This window comes from Patiria miniata, unplaced genomic scaffold, assembly GCF_015706575.1.
Source record: "Patiria miniata isolate m_02_andy unplaced genomic scaffold, ASM1570657v1 HiC_scaffold_8, whole genome shotgun sequence".
NCBI lineage: Eukaryota > Metazoa > Echinodermata > Asteroidea > Valvatida > Asterinidae > Patiria > Patiria miniata.
Window position 1 is genome coordinate 8,555,737 of NW_024037075.1, and position 20,537 is coordinate 8,576,273.

At 41.0% G+C, this 20,537-nt stretch overlaps 1 protein-coding gene and 1 pseudogene across 1 annotated transcript in view; one reads left to right on the forward strand and one right to left on the reverse strand.

The window, feature by feature from the left end:
• Positions 1–20,537, forward strand: part of LOC119719705 (mucin-2-like) — a 180,664-nt gene that overhangs the window by 95,661 nt on the left and 64,466 nt on the right. The window contains exons 48-55 of the mRNA XM_038189202.1: positions 3,900–4,047; positions 6,089–6,154; positions 6,397–6,504; positions 6,743–6,919; positions 7,148–7,288; positions 9,127–9,327; positions 12,931–13,107; positions 17,055–17,516. Of these exons, the coding sequence (XP_038045130.1) occupies positions 3,900–4,047; positions 6,089–6,154; positions 6,397–6,504; positions 6,743–6,919; positions 7,148–7,288; positions 9,127–9,327; positions 12,931–13,107; positions 17,055–17,516 (1,480 nt within the window). The remainder of the gene's footprint in view (positions 1–3,899; positions 4,048–6,088; positions 6,155–6,396; positions 6,505–6,742; positions 6,920–7,147; positions 7,289–9,126; positions 9,328–12,930; positions 13,108–17,054; positions 17,517–20,537) is intronic.
• LOC119719170 lies at positions 4,719–5,574 on the reverse strand (annotated as a pseudogene).

Below are 20,537 nucleotides of genomic sequence, written 5' to 3' on the forward strand. Positions count from 1 at the left end.
CTATGGCAGCCACTGCCATAAACATCCCCCCCCCCCCCGAAAAAAACAATTGTTTTATTTGTTTTTATAGTGATGTCGCAAAAAAACAGCCATGGCATACACCACCATCTTGTCTTCATAAAAATATGGTAACAGCAGTCAGCAAGCCCTGAACCTCAGGCCGTCAATTTTTGGACCCACTTTTTGGGCAGCCAAATTTTGTTTGCCCTTGTAGTAATGTATGTGTTATATCAAGCCGTTGCCAAGTAATTCTGACATCAATGATACCGCCAGGCACCAGCCAGTTCATATAATATATGTGTGAAACGACTTGGAACCAGCGTGTGTGTCATACACTCCCTTTTTAAGATGGCCTCCAAAAGATTGCCATGTGAGTCCAAAGTTTTCATCATGTTTGTAGTATTCCCAAAACGTTTTACAAAAAGTTTTTCGAACTTTATGTGACATCATCACGACTTCCAAGGCAACAACAAAGGGACAATTTTATAGTGACAAGTATTTGAGTTTATCACAACATCCAGAAATAATAAACAGCATGGGTTTTGCAAGGTATGTTGGCGAGATATTTCTATTGCGCACATTGGCCCTTCTAATGTAAATGTGTGTAAAACCATACAAAATCAAAACTCAGCATCGATTACATGCATTTCAGAAAAACATGTGCACATGTTATTATTGTTATTATTTATTTGACTTCACAAATTCTCAAAATATCCTACAGTACTCTACAGATTAATCACAAAAAGAAGGGTATGCATATACATGTGTATCATGTACCTATATGGGATCTTGGTATAGCAGGTACATGCACTGTTAATATGTGCACAGTTGAAACTGACTGCGGTTTGGTTACTCATTTGGATTTTGAAAAGTTTGCAGCTATGATAATATTCAGTCAAAACACAGTTTTCAATGATCGAAAAACAAAATTATTATAAAAGTGGACAGCCCTAATATGCATTATTCCCTTGAGGACGCTAGCCGTATACCTTTCGTCCAGCCTGCCTTGTTCTTCATTTTTCTCTTACCGCCCGCTACGGCATGGCTTAATTGGCACAGATTGCAAGTCGCTCACTCCCATTACATGCTTGGGCAGCAAGTTGCCCAAGCTGTACCAAACAATGTGTGACTTCGCATTGACAGCAAGTTGTCAACTCCCACGCCACAACTTATCAACCCGCCATCATGATATTTTGGCAACAATTAGCAAATCTCTCATGATGCTCCAAATATTTGTCGATTTCACCCTAGAAACAAACACCAATGTTTTACAAGCAGTTTAATTATTTCATCGTCACATGATGTGACGCTTCAGGGAAGTTACTCTGTTCTGCTGATTACTAGAACATCGGAGTGATACCTCCTCCAATAGACAGGATTACTGCTCTTCCTCCTGAAAATCCTCGTTGACATCTAAGCCTAACAACACCTCAAAAACCCTGCGTGAATCAATCCAATTTCAGAAATATTTGACAGTTTCCTGGACAAATAAAAGGCATTACCATGTAGATGAAAATAATGATACCATTTTCGAGTTATTGCGAATAGGACAATTCAAGAAAGAATGACATATCTGCCACTTATACGTTTTTATCCGCTGACCCGTATAGCGCAGCGTGATTTTCTGCATGGAGCAAGCTTGGCCAGTGCTCCAGTACGGCCCGACATTGGCCATCCATGCTTAATGACATCGTTTTGACGGCTCGTGGTTCGTACATCTAAACGTATGGTCGGAAACTACAAAAATAAAACCCATCTAAGGAACACAAACCCAGGCGCGGTTCTAGAACCAATATTTTTGGGGGGCTAACAAGGTGGATCCAGTTTTTTTCAGGGAGGCGTGCTGAAATGTTGACCGGTTATTTTCCAGACACCCAGGCCTCCAAAAATCAATAGGTGGGGGTGGGGGGGGGGGGTGGGGGGGTGTCTCATGCCATATTTTCAATTGGGAGCGCCAATAAAGTCCTAAAATCATTCACACTATATTAACTAATGCACCCTCGTCACGGCTATTTCTTCTTTAGGGGGAGACCGTTCGCATGTACATCACAATCCTTTTTTTTTTTTTACGGAATTTATTTTGGGGGGGCTAGACAAAATTTTTGGTGGCTACAGCCCCCCCTAGCCCCCCCCCCCCCCCCCCCCCCCCCCCCCCCCCGTAGAACCGCACCTGCACAAACCTATTCGCAATAACTTGTAAATCCTGTAATAATATTTTTTTTTAATCCCAACTTAAGTTGGGCCTTTTTGCCAATGATTGCACGGAAATGGAGAGCAAACAATGATCTAAAACGACGTTTTCTTGGAAATGTCGAATTGTTGTCTCAAAAATATGGTGAATAAAATAAAAATAAACTCATTTAATTTTATCTGGTGGCATAAATTTCACTTAATCTTTGTCTACCTTATGTTAAGGTTTAGATATATGTCTTTTCAATGGGTCGTATAAATAAAAACTAGCAAATGCTAGGAAGTTTAAGCAAAAAGTAATTGAAGCCTTTATTTTGGAGTAAAAGCATTAAGGAAAAGCAAATGCTTGATTCCGTATGACTAAAACTTTTCCTGTACTGTTCAGCATTCACTAGACAACAGGTAGCAAAAGCTTCTTGTTGGATTGTTTTCATGTTGTCAACAATAGGGTTTCGTTTGTGCGTACGAACTACCACACACACATAGGGTTTTCAAGTAGGGTAATAGTCCAAATCAAGGTGATGCATACAGTGCACGTAGAGTACATTTGATTCTCACTTTTCAACAGTTGCAGAATACAGAAAGTTTACTTTCATCATTCAAGTGTATGTTATTACATGTAGTTTATTAACGTTTTGTGTTAGCTTTGGTGCAGTTAATACGAATGAATGTAGCAATTTTTGCACAGAAGTATTTGCTTTATATTCTTAAGGTAGCCCCAACCCAGACTTGAAAAATGACCAGTAAATACTTGAAATGTGAGCATTTACTCCTTTTTATTCATACAAATTAAGTAAACACTTCTAGTCTAGCAAAAGCTAAAAAGTAAAAAGTAAATACTTTTAGCTTGTAGGAAATGCTTTCCAGTAAAAGCATTTGCTTCATTCTTATTCATACAAATGCAAGTTAATGCTTAAAAATAGGTAGTAAAAGCAAATGCTAGTTTTTATGACCCAATGTCAAAAGTGAAGGGCAGAGTAAACATGTACAAAGTCTTGGGAATTGGGGATGGAACAAAAAGAAGAACAAAATAAGAACAAATCAAAACATTTTCACATTTCAACAGAAAAAGCAAAAAAAAAGAAGATATCTATGTCTGTTTAGGGAACAGAACATAGGGCTTTTCCGCATTGTTTTTTTAATGAGTTCATGCTTTTTATGTTTTGAACATAGTTCACCTTGTGACGGTGGCCTGGTACACAATGTTCTTGCTGAGGCACTCCCCGTTCAGCAGGCATTCGGCATTGCACGTATAAATGAAAATATAAATATAAATTGCACATACGTTTTATTCCGGCCCCCACTTTTGACATAAAACAAAGTCACGTCCCAACGAAACTTAACATAGGCAAAGACTTTATCACTCTTCTTTAAGTAGAAGAGTGATGTTTTGACGATGTCACCATGGGTCATGTGATGTCATCTTAAAGATGCACATTTTTTTAAGTCCTACATGATATATCTACAGAACTGTAAGTCAAATTGGTTTGAAACTTGGTATGTAGGTAGACCGGGACGTGTTGCAGATAAAAATTGAGGTGACTTATTGATGATTTGATTTGTTATGGCTTTTTAAAATAAACCAGGGATTGGGCATGTACTGGTTCCTAGGACAGGAGTAGGGCCTATGGAACACTGGTGCCTAGGGCCTACGAAACACTTAATCCGGCCTTGGTCCAAACTGATTTGATGAGCTTCTTTGATTACAGACCTTCGAGACCACCCTCACAGGGGATACACCAAGCGACTACTTTTTCCCAAATGAAATGAGTTTTGTCATGAATGTGACATTGATTGTTATGTCCACTTCTGAGTTCAACTCAACGCTGAGGTTGGACTTCCTTGGATGTACTGAAGGTACGTGTAACAAACAGTCTTTCCCAAAGAATAATAAACCTCTTCATTGGTTAATGCTGACCGTTACTTGGGTAAACTAAAGAGCAACAGAATAGTTTGTTAAACTATTAACCCCTTAGAACTGCAAATATACATGAAATGCTTCACCCTCGCTCTTCTAAAGCTTAATAATGAAAGGTTTGCGGAAACACCATGTGCGAATAATTTCTCAACTAAGAGAATGGTTCTGAAAAAAGAACCAGAGGTATAAACTCGACATTCCGGTCAGTATGCTCTGACCGTCTTCAGGAGAGTGCCTAAACTCTAAGAAAGTGAATACTTAAGTAGCAAAAGGTGAAATCAATGGAGTGTGAAGTTGCATCCTGTGAGGATGCCAAGTAGACAGGATCCCTGAGCAAGCTTAGTGCCCACTGAAGTGGAACAGTAGGGTTGCAGTGTCAGTGGAGGGAGGACCTAGGGTATAGGAGACCCATCAGTCTAAGGTAGTAGCTGAGGACCTAGGGTATAGGAGACCCATCAGTCTGGAGAAGTGGGAGCCAGATGTCGTTGAGATGAAACCCGATGTCTTGCGGAACTGTGTTGTGCTTGCGGATCTCGATGGCTTCCCGTATGCGTCTTGGATGCCAGAACTGGATCGGTGCGATGAGTTCGGCCGCATCCCAATCAACTTTGTGGTCGTTGATGTGGGAATGTTTGACAATGGCCGATTTGTCAAAATCCCCTCGCCGTCCATGTGCTCTGTGTTCCTTGAGCCTAGTGGGAAGGTTCCGACCAGTTTCGCCGATGTAGACTTTGCCGCATTCGCATGGAATGCGGTAGACTCCCGGCTTGGAAGAGGAGTCCTACTTGTCCTTGTGAGTATGGAGGCTGCCTTGGAGCTTGTTGCCAGATGAGTGGTACACCTTGACGCCGGCTTGTCGGAGGATGCGTTGCAGATGATGAGAAGCTGGACCTATGTAAGGAAGAGTGACTGAGGGAGATACAGTGGGAGGACCTTGGGTATAGGGGACCCGTTGGTCAGGTTTGCTGATCTTGATGTGGTTGGGTTTGTAGCCGTTCCGTTGTAGTGACGTCTGGATGTGCTTGAGTTCACGCTTGAGGTTGTCTTGGTCGCAGACCTCGAAGGCTCTCTGTACTAGGGTGCGGTTGACCGATGACTTGATGCTGGGGTGATGGAACGACCGCTGGTGGAGATAGCGGTCGGTGTGGGTGGGTTTCCTGTAGACGCTGTGTCCCAGGGTGCCATCCGGATTCCTGGAGATCTTGACGTCCAGGAAAGGAATGGTGCCATGCTGCTCTTGTTCCATGGTGAAGCTGATGCTGGTGTGTTGCTTGTTGAGGTACTGGAGGAAGTCTTGGAGTGTGTCCGGGCCATGGGGCCACACTACGAAGGTGTCATCAACGTAGCGTAGCCACAGGCTCGGCCGAAGATCCGCTGTGAGTAGGGAGGAAGACTCGAACTCCTCCATGAAGATGTCGGCTAGGACCGGGGATAAAGGAGATCCCATGGAGGTCCCAGCCATTTGCTCGTAGAACTTGCCTTGCCAACTTCACACTCCATTGATTTCACCTTTTGCTACTTAAGTATTCACTTTCTTAGAGTTTAGGCACTCTCCTGAAGACGGTCAGAGCATACTGACCGGAACGTCGAGTTTATACCTCTGGTTCTTGTTTCAGAACCATTCTCTTAGTTGAGAAATTATTCGCACATGGTGTTTCCGCAAACCTTTCATTATTTAGTATCTTCACCATGCAAAGCCTCAAATCTTACTTCTAAAGCTTGCTTTGCAATCACTTTGCCCTTCTCACAGACCTTATGTATTAAATTCGAAAAGTTTTCTGGCATATTATGATTAACATACATACAAAAAGTCCTTAAATATATTTTGCCAACATTTCTATTAAAGTTCCCTATTAGTGCTTGGATATTCAGTGAAAGATCCTTTAATTTTCGGAAGACAGAGAATCCATTGGAGCATTTGTCGTGCTGATTTCATTTCATGATTGGCTGTGTAAGTCTATATCTTTTTCTCATGTCCAGAGCTCCCCACTACAACCCCCATTGTAACCACTACAGCTCCATCAACAACGGAAGTTACAACAACAGGTTTGTTTTTGCGATATATTGCATTACTGTCAAAATTGAAGGAAAAAACACAATGCTTTATCCAGGTTGTACATGTATGTGATTTCATACAAGTTTTATATGTTTTTGTTATATGTTTTTGTTATATGTTTTTATGGTACAAAACTTTGCACTCTTTAATTGAAGAGAATGTAAAAAATAATCTGCAAGCAACTTGTGGTATGAATATTAAATTATCTCTTTATTATGTCACAAAATGACAGTGAGTACCACTGCCAAGCCAAGTACGACTGAAGAATACACCACAACAATTCGGACCACTACTCCGGAGGCTACTACTACACAAATAACAACAGTGGAAACAACTACAGGTACCCAAATGACTCTCTTAAAAATATAGTGAAGAGATGTTTACGTTCAATTCCCATAACATAAAACACCCATGGATAGACGGTTACATACAAGTGGCGATAATCCAAAGCATGTTGAAATAACCGACCTACATGTAAATCAAAAGAGGCAATATTTCTCCCTTTCCCTGAATATTAACAACAATCTCCGGCTAGGTTTGAAAATGCTTTGAATTGATTTTCAATATTCACTGCACAGAGAAAGCAACAACGACAGTTGTTACAACTCAGCTTACAACAAATGAAGGTACTACAACAGAAACACCAACCACCACCACAGAGTCCATTACCACGGCTGTGACAACAACCACTCCGGAGGTGACGACCACTGAGATGACTACAAGGGTTCTATCAACTACTGAGGCTTCCACAACAGGTATGTGAAGCGACCCAGGGTCCATCATGTTTCACTGGTAGCCATGGAATTTGAGCTTGTGCACATGCTCAGATATGCAAGTGATGATTCTACTTTCTAGCACTGGAATGTAATAATAACAGCAAAATTCTATAGTAAGTCAGTTTTTCTTGTTTCATTGTTAAAGAGATGGTTTTACAAATGCATTTAAAAAATAACTGGTACTATTTTTTTGCATATTTGACCAAGCTGCTCCATCTACAACGAAGGCAGAAACTACTCGTTTGACCACCACCGAAAGCACCACCGCACAGCCTTCAACTACAGTCAAGGAAACCACCACTATTGTGTCAACTACTCCAGAAGTTACAACAACAGTGACAACAACAGGTAAGCATTGACATAAACCACGTAAGGTCAAATGTTTACATTTGTCAGTAAGGTCAAATGTTTACATTTGTCAGTGGTCAAATGACCTGAAAAGTACGAACATATGCTTCTGATTTTGCAAACAAATCTGATGATCATTATTTCAATGTTTTATTAGAAATCTTTTGTATTAAACTTGCTCTAGAAACTTAGCCATTATTGAACCGACCAGAATGCTGCATTTAGCCAGGGTATTGCCTTATTTTTTGTAAGTGGGAAAGTAGTCAGTAAGTAGTACACGTATGTTCCAATCCCATTGCCCATGTGGACATTTAGATTCATGCCACGTGGGGGATAATATTGCCTTACATATGTAACGCGGGCGCATGGCAACGCGAAAATCATGACGTAAACAATGACACTTTACCCTCCATATACCTGCCAAATTTAAATTTATAAACTTGAATGAAGTACAGTCCTTTTCACTGATGTGTAAACTCCTCTCTACACCTGAGCAAGATTTTTTGCAAATTTATAGGTTCTGAAAATCATGAGATTCTTGGTGCTAGGATTTCCGTCATGACTGTAGTTTTGCAATTGAAAATCACATATTTTATATGGAAATTAACAAGTTGCTGAAGTTTTGTCAAAATTTTGAGACTATGCAAGGGTGTGAGAAAGGTGTCTATTGTCACAATTTGGCATTTGTGTTTTACTGCGATTTTTTTTTCTTCCTATGTTTCAACATTAAATCCAGTCATAGTTTCAAGCGTAAGCGGTCGTGTCCGGAAATTGGCATCATTTCTGCAAATTGGGCTGTATCTTGCAATGCATGACAATCCCTTCATGTGGGGCATATGAACGGTGATTTTGCGTGACCGCTTATGCTTGAATAAACCTCAGTATAATCCAAGTTCAGAAATTATTGGAGGAATAATGACATATTTCCCTTTACTACATATTATTCTCATCATGATGTTTGTAAAACATTTGATCTTACTTTTGAGTCCATAAAAAATGAGATTTTGAACCAACTTTTACCCTCCTATATTCACTTTAAAAAAATGCAAGTAGTAAACTCAATGTACATCATGGCACTTCATGCCAAGTTCCATCATTTTGGGGTTGCTTTACATTCCAGGAAAACTTCAGCTTTTGTTTTATATTAATTTATAGAACGCTAGTAATTAACATTTACTTCATGCTGATTTGCAATGCGCCCAAAAAATGCAAAGAAAATCCTGATTTTCAAAACAATTACAAAATATCAACAGAAAAAACTAGTAGTGCAAGAGTTTATTGTGACCTTGGGTTAATATGAATTATTCATGAAAAGCTCAACAGGAGAACCAATAGGATGATTAAAGGTCATAATTTCTGCGTCATATCTCCCCTGGCTTATGAATATTGTAAATTATGCACTCATTTCACACATGCGCAGAAACTAAATGTCCCCAGGAACATACGTCGGTAGGAGAGACGTATGGTTTTATTCAAAAAATACTTACGGCATCCTATCGCTTATAGTGTACAAGTATTCAAACAGAGAGGGAACAATTTATTGAAAACCAACTACAGAATTGCAAAAGAATGCATTCAAGCCGCGATTAAACTTAAATCATGTTCCTTTTTAATTCTGTTAACTTTATCAAAGATAATGTGTTGGTAATTAAAGTTCATCTAATATCTTTGAAAATGATTCATCAGATTAATGACTCCTCAGACCAGTTGTCTTTTTGTGCAATACCGTAGATAGATTGGTTGTGTTTAAACATACCTCAATTGTGGATCTCTTTTAGTCAGTAAAATTCAGCAGGAATTAGGTTAAAAAGGCAGGTTAATTTGTCCTATACCCTCAGCTGCATCAACCACAAAAGCCTCTACAACAGCAGAAATAACAACAGTTACCACTACTCAGGAAATTACGACGGTTCCAGCAACAACTCGGATGCCAACTACTGAAAAAGTCACAACTACCACTGTCTTAACAACAACTCCTGAATCTACAACATCTGAACAGATGACTACAGCTTTGTCTACCACGGCAGCTTCTACCACTGGTAAATTTCCAAGAATCCCCTTTGTTTTTATTTTGTAAATAAAATGTAATCTTTTTATCTTTGTTTGAATTATCACTTATGTTGCCTCTTTTGGCAAATTTTAAAAATGCTTTTTTTACATTTTGAACCGGAGAGAAAGCATTTAAAACCAAATTTAAAATCCCCCCCCCCAAAAAAAAGGGAGGAACATTTTATGCTGGACTTGAGCTGACAGGTTGGCGGGGTTGGGGTTGGGGTTAGGGTTATGAGACGGTCCAAGTGGCTGACTGGCAATATGTGTAGTCTGCTGGTGATGGTTTCTTGATCATTAGGCCGACGCCTGAGAGACAACACTGAATGGCAGACAGGTGAAAGGTCAAGCAGCATGACAGTGAAATTGTGAATCTTGTCTGTAATTCAGATTCCAATTCAATAAATGTAATTCCATTTCATTCACACCTTGTTCTGGTGATACTTTTATTTCCTTTATTGTCTAGAGGCCAATTGATGCTATTGTGTTGATAGCTACAGGCCTATTCTGAACATTGTGTTGGCAGTGTTTTCGGGGAGTCAAAAAGAAAAGTCTGTATCCTATTCATGCATGTCTGAATATCAATGAAAATTTTACTGAACGTGGTCAATACCCAGACCAATATAGTTGGCTGAAAAATAACCCTGGTAACTTTTCTTGTTTTTGTAGGAGACAAGAACTAATCCAAAGAGATATAATATTTTACTCATCCTGTACTAGCGAAAAGCTTGACTTTGGACCGGCTGTGACCATGTACTGAGCCTTCAGTGGCTCAAGCCGACTACCCTTTTGGGGCCATTGGCCTCAACTGCCTGGACTTTATTACAACTCTAGATATATTACAAGTGGTCGCTCAATGTCGAAGTTTATGACTGCACTATAGGGCTCCCTCACTTCAACCTAGTCACAGATAGATTGAAGAAACGCAAGTGTTCCTCTACTGTTCTGTTCTCATGCCTCACCAAGGCTAAACTACCTCCAACTGCCACTGATATGTATCCTCTAGATTCTCTGGTCGTTCAGTGTTCCCCAGGATCCATTGACCCACAGGCTGGCTGGCAGCAGTCACACCGTTGACATTGACTATCTGTGAACCGCATACAGCCATTGCTCTTTCTTCTGCTGACACACCTGCTGTCATGGCCTGGTGTGGCTATTGTTCACTGGCCTATTGACAAGCATTTTGAACTCAATACTTATATGCTTGCCTTTCAATTAAATCCAAACCTACGCTATTCCTGGCCCCTTTTTACCGTAGGACCCATCTGGTCTTCCTATGTGGTTTCTTTAAAAATATTATATTTTTGCAGTCCCAAGGTCACTGATTTACTTTAACATTTCATTTGCAGTTCTCATCAATATTAACAGCATTATTGCAATCATTTTTCATGTGTTAAACATGTTAAAATGAAGCAGTTAGTGTATTGGTTATTTATTTGCATTTGTATTTCATTGGTGTACTGATGTGTTGGTTAACACATCAGTACACCAATGAAATACAAATGCAAATAAATAACCAATACACTAACAAAATTGTCAACTTAAACACACCAATGAAATTCGATTTCAAATACACCAAGAAATTTATGCTAGTTTATTAAACAAATTCAACTCTCTGCCACAAAATCTAACTTGCACAGTCTCTTTCAAGCCACCAGGGCAAAATGCACAAATATTAATATGTCAAGAATGCAAACCAACCAATGGTTACTGGCCAGCTACAAAGGCAAACAGTGTTTAATGGCAACTTTACTTTAAAGTCTCACTTTACTACTCAATTTCTGAGGTACTGAAACAAAACATTAGCAACCATTAGCTGTGCACACCTGTCAGTACACTACCTCTTCGCCATGTTTATTATTAACAAACGCAACTCCAAAATAGTTATGCATTTACAATGTATATTCCATTCTTTTACACTATACAACAAAAATGTGCAGAATCCATTATACCAGTCACATATGCATGCACTATTCGGATGAGCAATAGCAACAATCACACTATGGCAAATCTTTTACAAAATAATTATAGATATTAATCAAACAAATCTGTTACACAATTGAATTGAATACTTTTAAAAAAATATACAGTAAAGGTCAGAACTATTAGCCCCATGTGAGAAATAGTAAATTTACATTCATTTCCACCAATCCAAACTAAAACTGTAATCATGACAGCTTTCTAAGTGAAACATTCCTCAGTGAAGGGCCTTCATTGAGGAAATTTTAGAATTTCTTTGAATTTTTCAGAAAGCTGCAGAATAAGTAAATTAATTTGCAGTAGTCAAAATTATTAGCCCCTTTGTGGAAACTTCTAAAAAATGAGAGCAATGGGACTGGAATGGCGTTTTCTTGCTTTATGATGGGTTTTCAGAGATTTCCATGTTCATGAATGTTCCAGAAGAATGTTCCAGAAGAATGTTCCAGAACATTTAAAAGTGGATGGGGGTCCCCAAGAAGCAACTTCTTGCCGAGTAGGGACCCCATTAATATTAATTGACAATTACATACATTGTATAAACACAAAATTCACATAGCCATGACAGTAAGCCTTGTAACCCTGGATGGATTTTGGTAATTTGTTATGATTTGGTTGGTGCATGAAAGTCCCAAGCTGGAAAGAATAAATATCTTTTACTTTCAGTGTTTTATAAATATAAAAAGGCTCCGAGGTCATCAACCAAGGAAAACACCATTGGTTAAACCATTGCTTAAACAATGGCACATCACTGCCAGACTGAAGTTTGCTAGGGACCATTCGGAAAAACGTCGTTGAGTTTAGGAAATCCATTGTTTGAGACAAATTTGGAGCTCTTCGGGCACATGAATGGATGTTGTGTAAAAACACTTCTCAAGCAAACAAAAATCGGGATGAACAAATTGGAGTGCTGTGGCCTCGTGGTTAAGGGCACTGATTCGTGGTCTGCGGATAAAGCTGCAGGTTGTGGGTTCAAGTCCTGGCGGGGTCATGGTGCGTGTGCCCTTGGGCAAGGCACTTTGTCACTCATTGCTTCTCTCCACCCAGGAGTAAATGGGTACCTGTGAGGGCAGAGATGGTTATTGTGAATGAATAAGCTTCCTTGCGCCTAACAGGCTGCATCGAGCTGTATACTCCCCAGGGAGCTGAGATGGTATTTGGATTGTTTCATGTGCCAAATGAGCAGGGGTAATAATGATGTAGCGCCTTGAGCACCAGTCCTGGTGGATACGTGCGCTTTATAAATATCCACTATTATTATTATTATTATTATAATTGTGGATGTGCTTGGAGAGCAAAAGGTCTGGTGAAAGAGTACAAAGGCTTGTGTAAATGAACAGAGCTTGACCACTGGTGATGTTTGCAGTAGGCAGTGAAACAACTGACCGTGGATGGATGTGGCAGGCACACTTACGCAGCACATACCGGTACACCCATGCCTCACACTCTAATGCATGTGTTTATTAAAGTCTACTTTTAGGCCTGGACAATGGAATAGAATAGAAAATAAGTTACTCATTGAAATAAAGATCAGTAAACAGCAAAAAGAGCAAAAGATTATTTTGTTTTCACCCAACTCCAATTGAAACTTTGTGGACTGTATCTTGTACATGTAGGTCCTCCAAGTACAACGGAGAAGTCAACTACTCGTGTGACAACTACAGAGGCTCCCTCAACAACTGCCCCACCTTCAACAACTGCCCCACCTTCAACAACCAAGGAGGTAACAACAGTCGTAACCACTACCCCTGAATCTACCACAAAGGAAGTCACCACAGTGGAGTCTACAACAGGTTAGAGGTTTTGGGATAGACATTCGATTCTGATAGTCGTATGGTTAAAGGGAATGTTTGAGTCACTTTCAGCATTGCTCCAATAATGTTTGGCCTGAGTCTTGAATTGTTTGGATTGCTTGCAATGCTGCTTTAGGTTAGCGGCCCCCAAACTTTGTTTTCCCCCCAATTTTCTACTGCTGGGTATCTCTTGCCATTGGACTATTTCCGTGTATTGCGCCAGTAGGGACAAGAGTTCAATCCAACACACACTATAACAGCAGCGGTAATCGACTTATCGGGTATAATGGGAGACTTTAATGAACAAAGGCGAGAACGCACATTGAGCGATAAACGATAGAACGAAGACAAACAGGTCGAAGGTCACGAACGCAAGAGGGCGTAATCATTACTACTGGGGTGACCTATTTGTTTCTCTTTTGAAACAAGGCAAAGAACTTAAACAATGAGTCCCTCTTACAGAAAATATATTAGAAGGAGAACGAAGGATATGGCTTTTTGTAGCTGCGCTCAATTGAAACAAGAAACAAAAGCTAAACATGTTAGATCAAAATGGAATCTAATGCTACATAAAGAAAGATAAATGGGCCTTCATAGGGGTAGACTGCCCTCCAGCCCTGGGGATTATTCTGCCCCAAATGTGCCACTCCATAGGAAGGCATTATATATCTTGTCCTAAACACTACAAGTGTTCACACAGTCACAGATCAGTGTCAATAATCAGTCAAGTAGTCATCAAGGTATGCGGGTGGTTTGCGTAGGCGGGATGAGCGTCTTGCGGGTGAGCGTGGGCAAGAGATGCTCATGTCTCCAAGGCTGTTTGTAGGAATCGTGGGCTGTGGAGTAGGCGACACGTGAATAGGTACCTCTGCTACTTGTGGTGCATGCTCAACTTCCAGAGAGGGGGATCCAGTAGCTGGCTTAGCAGGTGTCGAGAGTATGATTGGTATGGCAGGTGGTGTGGGTGGAGCTGGTGCTATGTCAGCGTCTGCTTCATCAGCACTGTCATGAAGATCGGGCCGTTCTGATGGAAATGGTGGGTTGATATCAGAGTGGGAAGGTACCTTGAAACACTCTGAGCGTTTAACACGGTAGGATGTGCTCCGGAGTTGGTTCCCGATGAATTTACGGACACTGCACCACAACCCATCAATGGCTGTCACAAGGTAGCGGTTTCGTCCTTTTGTTTTGTTGCGGTCACCATGGAGGTATACTAAGTCCCTGATGGCAACAACAGTGTCAGATGCAATTTTGCCTGATGGTGTCTTCGACTTTTCACTGTGGGGGTGATTAGCGTTGTGAAGGTCGTGCTGGTCAAAAATCAACTGCCGGTCGGTGATGGGAATCTGGTTGCTTGTGAACTGATCCCGTTGATACCACATCTCGCGAGCGGAAAGACCACGGGAGCGTATGCGGGAATTCAAGCAAGATGTGGCTAATGCAAGAGTCGGCGGTGTTACGGCGCCACCCATGGGATCTTGGCGCAGAAGCTCCTCTTCCAGTTCTCGTACATCTTTTTCGGCAACTGGATTCTTGCTGATATTCTTGATGCGGCCAATTTCTATGGTCAACCTGTGCTGCTGCAGGAGCTCATCAGTCACAAGAGACTTAAAGCCTGGTGCTGGGTCAGTACGGATCACAGCTGGGGGTCCGTCAAGTGGGCGTAACTCAGTGCAAAGGGTAATAAGTGCGTCCCAAATAGGTGTGTCGTTCATCCTCTGTGAAGCATGTGGCTGTGAAAGATGTGACACTCTCACGTACAACAAGAATGAGCTGACGACTTCGTTTGATAACGTCGGCCGCGAAGGATATGCCGACAGCATCTGGTGGGTCTTCAGTGGTTTGAGGCTTTACGGTGGTGGGGGCATTGCGGAGTGCAGCGCATTGGTGGCAACTAGATGAGATATTCTCAATGGACTTGTCCATGTCGAGGGCGTAGAAGTAGCGATGGACAACGCACTTGAGTTGTTGGCATGATGGATGGTTGAGCTGGATGTGAAGGGCAGTGAGGAGGCCATCCAAAACCTGTCGTGGGACTACAATGCACTACCGTTTGGGAGCAAGTGGTTCATCTCTGCGAATGATCAGGAGCCCATCTTTGGTGATGGTGGCGACGTTGAGGTACCGTTTGACATCTTTGGCATTGGTGACCTTTTTGGAGGAACAAGCGCCTTGCAGAAGATGAGCATGCGTATGGCGCAAATCTGGGCACTCTGCCTGCAAGTTTGCCCAGGCTGATCGACTGGTGAATGGCAGCTTCACCTTGCCAGTGACAATGTCCTGTGTAGAGATGCGCTGGACGACAGAATCCTCTGTATGCTTCACAAATGAGCAGATTTGGCAAGCAAAGTCAGTGCAGTCTGGGGCATTTTGACTGGCAAAGTCTGATGGGATATTTGCCAACCCTGTGAGATGGCGGACTGTGGCTTGAAAGCGGATAACAGTCAACAGAAATGTAGATACGCGGGGGCTGGCGGAAAATTCCTCACGGCATAACTTCTCAAAAGCTTGAACATAGGGTTTGCTGTCAGTGAGAATGGATGTTTTGTGTGTAGACTGAATGATGTATGGGCTGAAGTGCTTAGTGGCAGCAGCAATTGACAGGGTCTCTACTTCACATGGGAGCCAAGTTGGCTGACGCCCATGGAGTTTGGCACTGAAGAAGCTGGCAAGGAGCAGCGTACCATGGCATGTGACATACACAGTTGCACCAATGCCATGATTCTTGACAGCTCCGTCTGTGACAATCCATAACTGGTCATCTGGGCGAGGTAAAGTGACCATACAAGCTTTAGAGAGGGAAGCCTGAGCATTGGAGAAGGCCGTGCGAGCGTCGTCAGTTCATTGAAGGCGATCAACTGATTGACGCTCAGCCACGACGCTATCTAGGGGTGATATGATGGAGGCACAGTTGGGAAGGACGCGGGCAAGGACTTTGTATGCCCCGATGAAAGAACGCAGGCCTGCGACTTTCTCAGGGATGGAGCATGATGCAAGGGTCGCGATGCAATGAGGACTCGCACGGAGTGTTCCAAGTGACCAAACCCATCCGAGCATGGTGGTTGTCTTTGGGCAGATGACAGTCTTTTTGGCAGTGAGGCGAAGATCGCATTTGTACAGGGTATGCAAGACCCACCTCCAATTATGTAACAGTTCGTTGTGAGTGTTGCCACCAGAATACAGGTCATCTGCGATCTTGGCTACTATGCCCTCCTTCAGCAGGTCACCAAGCACGCGGCACATCAGCTCTTCAAGTGCAGTTTCTGAGCCCGGCATGCCCATTGCTGACCTGGTGTGCCCATTGCTGACCCATTGCTGACCTGCCGTTGGGCCGCAATTGGCTAAAAAATGATTCTGATTTCATTAGTAAGATCTTTACAGATTTATACCTCCAGTCAAGACACTGGATTCATTTTTTATAAACAGATGTTATATAATAATAATAATAATAATTAACATTTATATAGCGCTTAATACGCAGTGTTTCAAAGCACTTTACAAAAAGTTATATAAATTCCTGTATTAAACTTACTGCTTATAAAATCACACTCACAAAAAATTAACAGGACCAGTAGTGTAACAAAGGGGAGTATGGGGAAGGGGATTCCCCCTGCCCACTCAAAGCCTGTGACTCCCAGTGACACCGCTGAAAGGGGCAAGAATGAAGCAGAAATTACTAAATTATTGTTTCATTAGTAAGATTTGAGGCTTTACGTTGTGGAGGTACTAATAAATGAAAGGTTTGCGGACACACCATGTGGGAATAACTTCTTAAACTAAGAGAATGGCTCTAAATACCTCTGGTTCTTTTCAGAACCATTCTCTTATTGAGAAATTATTCCCACATGGTGTTTCTGCAAACTTCTCATTCATCATCTTTTCATCATTTCAATGGTATGCATCTTTATGTTTTTTATTTCCTTCATTTTTATTTTGAATCACATCAGTGTCAACTACTTCACCACCATCAACTACTCCAGAGGTATGTGCGGATGATCTTGACAAATTGCCAAATGTGACGATAATACGCGAAGACCCAGAATCAGGCAATGAATTACCTCCGACTGATTGGTGGCGCCCTAGCAACCCACCCAACGATGTTACATCACCACACAATGGATCATGTTTGGGGGCTACCTTCAGCCCACGGGTTGAAATCACGTCGGTCATCATAAAGACAGAACAAGGCCCACCGGGAGACATAACTGTTTCCTTCAAATTTCAACCAGGTGACAGGCAACCATACCTGCCTCTAGTAGATGAAGCTGGCTCTCCTATCTTTATTGGCAAAACAGATCAAAAGATCTATCTACCATCCAGTATGGCGTTGGTGACGGGACTCAAAGTTTGCATCATCACCTCAAACCCAGATGGTTACAAAGTGATATTCAACGGTTGTGAACATGGAGGTATTTTTATAGTCACTTATTTTCTCTTTAATTCTTGAGCATAATGATGGAACGACTGTAGAATTGAATGAAATGAGGAAATATGAAAAGAGATGATGAAAACAAGGAGATTTATCTGCAGTATTGGAAAACAAAAGCAATGTGAATGAAGAGTGAAAAGTAGTTTGTGCTGCTTTTTTAAGCCCCGCCGCACAGTGGTTTAAAACCATATGTGACCCAGACATCGGTACATTTAAGGATAATAAACGGTCAAAATTCATATAAAACACACGAAGCATGTTCAAAAGCCATCTCTGGGTTTAGAAAACTAGGTTGGAAATTATATAAAACGTAACTCGCCAATTTTGTCAAAAATCCGGAGCAAAATTCTAAAGAGGGCGCTACTTATGCATAGCCCCCTCTTGCGACAATTTCTGCATTCATATTTTTCCCACGTCCATACGGCTTATTACCGGCGCGGTATTGACACATTTTTTTCTCGTTAATTTTTGTTTTACTGGATGAAATAAAGATTATACTAGGTTGCAAATTTACGGTTCTAATGTAGTGATTTTGTGGTATTATTTTACATTATGTGTTGGTTTGTGACCCAAAATACTACTTAAATAGTAATCAATTTTCCCCAAGATATTTCTACCGTCCTTTAAAAAACCTTTCATAATAAAATGCTGAATGTAGTAATCAGTTGTTGAGTATTAGATTGATTCAATCTTCGTGAATTGAATGGAATACCTGCTGGTACTATTTGTGACTTATTGAAGGAGAAATTAAACAGGTCATCTTCGGTGTTCACTCTTTGGACAGGAAACTTGCGGAGTACTGCTTTTAACCAAAGACGATGAAATACGTCACTTAGATTGTCCTCTTGTGTGGTTTTCCTGGATAGCTGTTCCCTGTACTTCCGAATGTTTTTTTTGTGTTATTTTCAAGCGCCTCTTCGGAAAGTGTTCCCAGGCCATGGCTTTTGTTCGCTGCGACCAACTCGCACTATGTGCGAGAAGCTGGTGCACTGAGCACGTAAATCTGAAGCTTGGAAACTTCTCTAGGAGCATCCTGCTTGTGTCTTTGCAAAGGCTATCTAATTTCTCGGAATTGAAAAATTCTGTAGATGAAACCAGACGGAGAATTATCGACATATTCGACACGATCTGTGAAAGTTTTGCTCTGTCTTGACCTCTTTCCGGTACACATTCCATCAGGACAAAAAGGAATGGACGGCCGTCGATGTCAACAAAAATATTCTAAGAATTATTAAGATCTCTATTTTCAATTAATCCTGAAGAAGTCTGGTTTAAATCACAATGACAGCTCCGGTCTGGAGTTGGTTGCAGAGTCCTTGAATATCGGGTTTCCCTGGGTCGGGAAAACACGTCTGGTTGGCTGAGATGGTCTTTACTTTTCCCCTGTGTTTTCCTTTGCCCGAAAAATAAATTGCAACCCGTGTCGATTGTCCAAGAAAAAAAAAAAATCGAAAACCACGTTTCTCTGTCATTGTTTTTGCGAAATTTTCTTCAATAACCTACCCTACAATCCATGCAATCGATAGTAAATATGCGTACTTTATTGTAAATGCACGAAATACTTCGCTTTCGTCGCAAAAGTCTCCTCTCTGTATGCAAACATGACGCGATGCGGACGTACAAACTAACTGGGAAGCATTGCTCGATTTTGCTGACCATGCGTATCAACAGAGGGCGCTATTTCGCGCACGAGGCGATATTTCTTTCGAATTTCTGTCGAAAACACCGTTCCGAAATTCGTCTTGTACGGCCAAAAGAAACATTTCCGATAATTTTCCGCGATTTAATATTGACAAGGAATGTTTACTCATTCAAAATATTACCAATTTATGACATTTTACGGTGGGTACTAGAAGGTACTCTTCAAAATGTGCGATCGTAAATGTATGAAAATATTACATTTTGTTCCATTTTAGTCGATTTTTTCAATGTTTTGTTTCAGTGTCATCCAATATTTGGTCCATATCATACTATACACCATTCGAATGGGTATGAGATGGGCAATATTAAAAGCAATATTAAAATTGAAAACGAGCCTTTATATGCTTTGGCAAACACGTTATATTTAAACAAGATATGAATCCTTTATTTCATTTAACTCACACATCAATGTACATAACAATTGTTATATCTCTAAAACAGTGCATTAAATTTGAAAATAGTTTTTTTTATACTAAAAACTTGATTTTCAGACTCCAATCGAAGGTTTTTTTTACTAAAATTAAAAAAAAAAATTGGACCCGATGTCTGGGTCTTAAACCACTGTGCGCCGGTGAAAATACTGTTTCTGCCTCGTCTGTGTGCGTGAGTATGTAAACACAAGCAATCATGGACTAGGGACAAAAGAGTTAGGGCACAAACAAAAGGGTCCATGATTGACCGATATTCCATGATTGAAATTCGTGTACAAAACCAGTGAGCGCTCTTGCTAAAAAGTACAAACAAAGTACTGAGTACAAACAAAGGAATGAGGATTAGGGACAATAGGGGTCCACGATTGCCAGTGTTTACAAAGATGGGTGCATGTTTATGGTGGAAATCGAGTACACACAAGTGAAGCATCATCGAGTAATTGAGGACAGGAGTCAAGGACGACCTCGATTAGAAAACGTGTACAAAACCAATGGGAGCTGTAGCAAAAAAGGTAGACTATCAACAAAAGATCGATGATGAGGAACTTTAGAAAATCCTTGATTTACACCATGAACAAACCTATGTGCCAGCATGTGTGCGTGCATCACACTTTTGCTTTCAAAATGATAGCACGAGTTGGACTTGATGGACATGTATGTCATGAACCTTGATAGGTAGCTTGCTATTGCCACCTTCAGCTTAATGTGTTTGGACCCTGGTTCATTAAAGCAATAGAAAAGTTTTTCCCGCCATAACACACAAAAAACTGGTCAAATCAATTTATCATGGGGATCCTCCAGAAACCTGTCACTTTTTGGACCCCTTAGGCCAAGGTCAATGTGTTTATTAAAACATCAGAAATAGTTTT